Genomic DNA, 4,107 nt, shown 5'->3' on the forward strand with positions numbered 1-4,107 from the left:
TGACTGATGAATACATAGCAGCTGGAAGCAGTTGTTCCAAACTGGTATGGATGAAACAGATGCTAACTGAGTACAATGTCACTCAGAATGTCATGACATTATTCTGTGACAATCTCAGTGCCATCAACATTTCAAAGAATCCTATCCAACACAGCAGGACAAAACATATTGGCATTAGACATCACTTCATAAGAGATCTGGTAGAAGACAAAGTGATTACCTTGGAACATGTGGCAGCTGAACTACAACTTGTTGACATATTTATAAAGGCTTTGGATGTTACTCAGTTTGAAAATTTAAGGGGCAAGTTGGGAATATGTCTTTCTGAGGAATTATAGCAACTAATGATGTTAGGAATTTACTAGTTAATATTTCAAATTATTAAACATTTGAGAGTATGCTCTGATTGGTCAATAGATAATAGCTATTACTCTTGTAACAAGCGTTACCTCTCCCATCGTTTCGACTTTCATTCACGCAAGCATCCTCTCAGAGAAACTTTTCATTTCGCCTCTAAGATACTCATCATGTCTCAACAATCCACCTCATCTTCTTCCAAGAACATGTCTGATTCTCCTAGCGCTGAACCAAGCAACCCTAACAGAAAAGATCCTGTTGCTGACTCTGCGAATACCCCACATGCAGGAAGACCTAAAGAAACTGTATCAGGCTTCTCCTCAGCCATCGCTCTTGAGGAACGTACCAAAAAAGGTTCCAGGTATGTTCACAATGACATTGCCACTATGGTGACTGGAATACTATCTGGTAATCATAAGGTCCTTGGGGTTTCCATTCCCTTAAACACTATTGAACCTGATAGTGTTACCGATCAAGAAAATATTGAGTCTTTAGGAAAGAATATCTCTGATGATGTTGAGCAAACTGATGATCATAAGGAGTCAAATGTTGACAAACCCTTAGATAATGTGACTGGTGAGGAAGTTCATGTCACTCATGATGTCAGTGATAACCCTAATTGTGAGGCTGAAACAGTATACCTGGAGGAATTTTCTGATAATGAGTTGTTGTCCTCAGTCCTCCCTAGCATAGCCAAAAGGGTTAGGACTAGGAGAAAAAAGAAAACTGTGGCTCAAAGGTCCCCCAGAAAGAAGATTGATGTTCCAACCTCTTCCAAGACAAAGATGGCAGTCGAGAGTTCCCCCAAGAGGAAAGGTCATGGTCCAGACAAATCTTGGAGCAAAGTGGTGCCCAAGAAAAAGAAGACCAAGTTTGTTATTGTTGAGTCTGACTCAGATGTTCCTTGTAATGTCTCTAACACTCTGTCAAAGAAGAAGCCAACCACTAGCAAGCTTGCAGCTAGTGTCCCTGAGGTACCAATTGACAACATATCTTGTCATTTTGCTTCAAGTGTAAACAGGTGGAAATATGTTTATCAGAAGAGGCTGGCTTTGGAAAGGGAATTAGCTCAGAATGTCCTAGACTGTAAGGATATTATGGACCTTATTCATGAGGCTGGTTTAATGAAGACTGTGACTCAATTCTCAAAGTGCTATAAGATGTTGGTGAAGGAATTTATTGTTAATCTGTCTGAAGAATGTGCTGATGGAAAGTCTAAGGAATTCAGGAAAGTGTATGTGAGAGGCAAATGTGTAAACTTCTCTCCCTCAGTGATCAACAAGTATTTAGGAAGGCCTGATGTAGCTCAACCTGAGCTAGAGGTGACTGACAACAAAATCTGTCAAGTCATCACTGCTAATTAAGTAAGGAAGTGGCCTCTCAAAGGAAAGTTGGTGGCCAGTAAACTGAGTGTCAAGTATGCAATGCTGCACAAGATTGGAGCTGCTAACTGGGTGCCCACCAATCATAAATCTACAGTTGTTGTAATGCTTAGAAAGTTTATATATGTTGTTGGAACCAAGGCCAATTTTGACTATGGCTCCTATATTTTTGATCAAACTTTGAAGCATGCAGGAAGCTTCAGTGTGAAGGGTCCTATAGCCTTCCCTTCTCTCATCTGTGGTACTGTTTTGAATGAGTTTCCAAACATCTTAATAGAGAATGATTTTGTGAACAAAAGAGACAGCCTTATGTCCTTCAATCATAAGTTGTTCCTAAGTACCCATGTCCCTGACATTGTCATGACAACAGGTGAGACATCACGTGTAAGTAAACAACCAGGTAAAGTTATTGTCATTGCAATGCTGAAAGAAACTTGCAGGGAGTTAGAGGCAAGGAAGCTGAACTTGGAAAAATTGATCAGCACTTTAGAGATGACTGAAGGTGATGTGCTTGATGAAGCTGCTGCTACAGCAGAAGAAGCTGAAAGACAGGGTGAAAAGGGAGAAGCATATGCCAGTCCTGATGATGGCACAGATGATGATGCTGACTCTGAGTCAGATGACTAGAACATTTCCTGTGTTTCTGAAATTTGCTTGTATTTTTTGTGGTCTGTAATATTAAGTGTTGTTTTGGCAACATTTTTGACAAAAAGGAGGAGTAACACCTGTATCCTAGGACAACAACATATTTCTTTGAAGTTGAAGGTCCTCTAAACAAGAGGTTATGTTGCTGTTTGCTATCTGCTTGATCTTCTCTTGTGCTGCGGCTGTTTGAAGTTTAACTTCTATGTTTGCTAAGTGTATTAGCTAATTTGATTCTCTGCTTGGATGTGTGCTTTCTGCTGCTGTAAACTCTGTTGTGATGCCAAGTTGTTTTAGCCAAAAATTTGCCAAAGGGGGAGTTTGTAGATGTTTTTGATTGGCTACATTTTGTGTTAAAACACTTACTTTACTTAGATATCTTGACTGATGTCATGACATGCTTAAGTAGTGTGCTGCAGGATCAGCTAATACAGGATTTACTGAATGTCAAACTGAATGTTATGACATTCATCCCTGACAGCAGATACTGAATTATAGGCTAGTCAGTTTTTCTGGTATAGTTCAATATTTATTTCAGGCTGTTTTTCAGGAAACTAACAGTTGTGCTAAAATTAAGAGACCTAGCATATAGCCTAGTTTCTAGATGTCAAACTGAATGTTATGACATTCATTCCAGACAGCATATGCTAAAGTGTAGGCTAGTTAGTTTTTCTGTTATGCTTCAGTATTTATCTCAGGCTATTTTTCAGGAATCTAAAAGCTGTGCTAAAAGCCAGCAAACTAACAACTGTGCTAAAATTAAGAGACCTAGCATATAGCCTATTTGTTAGCACCCTAATGTGTGGAAATTCGGTTAACTTGCTTGACCTTAATTTTAGGAAATACAAGTACAAGGCCCAAGTGCTGCATTATAAAAGGATGGCAACCTACTTTCAGCAACTCGGGGGTTTGAAGTGTGAAGAATTAAATACATCATTGCATTTCCTTGCTGTACTTTTATTTGTGTCTTGTTTTAGGTTTTAATTGTGAGCCAAGCAATTATCACCTAGATGATTGTATTGGACTAGGGTGTTTATTGAGTTGTAATTGTTGTGTCACTCTAACCTTTTAAGCGTGAGTGTTGTGTTTCTTGATTAAAGCTTTTAAGCACAATCAAGAGTTGTTTGAAATATATCTTCACCACTGACTTTAAAATTATTAAAGGTTGTAATCACTGTTGTGATTGAGGGGGAGTGAGTAGGAACTCAGGTCTTAGTTTAGATTGAAATTGCATTGGGTAGGTCTTAAGTGATAGGATTAAACAGTTGGTTTAAGTCCCGAATTAATACCTCTTATAGTGGATTTCCTCCCTGGCTTGGTAGCCCCCAGACATAGGTGTGTGTGTCACCGAACTGGGTAAACAATTCTCTGTGTTATTTACTGCCTTTTACATTTACTTTCTGCATACATTACCTGTCTGCGCAGAATTGGATGTCATAACATCCAGTGTGACATCAATAGTCTGTTACTAGAATTTCAACACCCAAATTGGATCAAATGTTTGATCAAGTCATCACCAAAATCAATCATGCATTTTGGTGGATTAGGGTCTTCACCCCATCAACACCCAAGATCCATTGAGTTTGATAAGACTTATGGTCCAAACCATCATGATCCATGGCCAACAGAAGTTCACAAAGGTCACACAAATATAAAATTAAATTATATGAAATAAAAATGCACCAAAATTATTTTTTAAATGAATTTTAAAATAGAAATCAAATAA

General features: G+C 38.5%; 1 protein-coding gene across 1 annotated transcript; it reads left to right on the forward strand.

The window, feature by feature from the left end:
• The first annotated feature begins 563 nt into the window (after positions 1–563).
• LOC127130057 (uncharacterized) lies at positions 564–1,721 on the forward strand. Its single transcript, XM_051059132.1, has 2 exons — positions 564–1,228; positions 1,379–1,721. Exons 1-2 carry the CDS (start codon positions 564–566, stop codon positions 1,719–1,721), a joined length of 1,008 nt encoding a protein of 335 aa, XP_050915089.1.
• Positions 1,722–4,107: the final 2,386 nt, after the last annotated feature.

Source organism: Lathyrus oleraceus, chromosome 3 (assembly GCF_024323335.1).
Source record: "Lathyrus oleraceus cultivar Zhongwan6 chromosome 3, CAAS_Psat_ZW6_1.0, whole genome shotgun sequence".
Taxonomy (NCBI): Eukaryota; Viridiplantae; Streptophyta; class Magnoliopsida; order Fabales; family Fabaceae; genus Lathyrus; species Lathyrus oleraceus.

Coding starts and splice junctions, on each gene's coding strand:
- LOC127130057 (XM_051059132.1), top strand. CDS start 564: ATGTCTGATTCTCCTAGCGCTGAACCAAGCAACCCTAACAGAAAAGAT. Junction 1,229..1,378: donor CCCAAGAAAAAGAAGACCAA/GTTTGTTATTGT, acceptor AAGTGTAAACAG/GTGGAAATATGTTTATCAGA.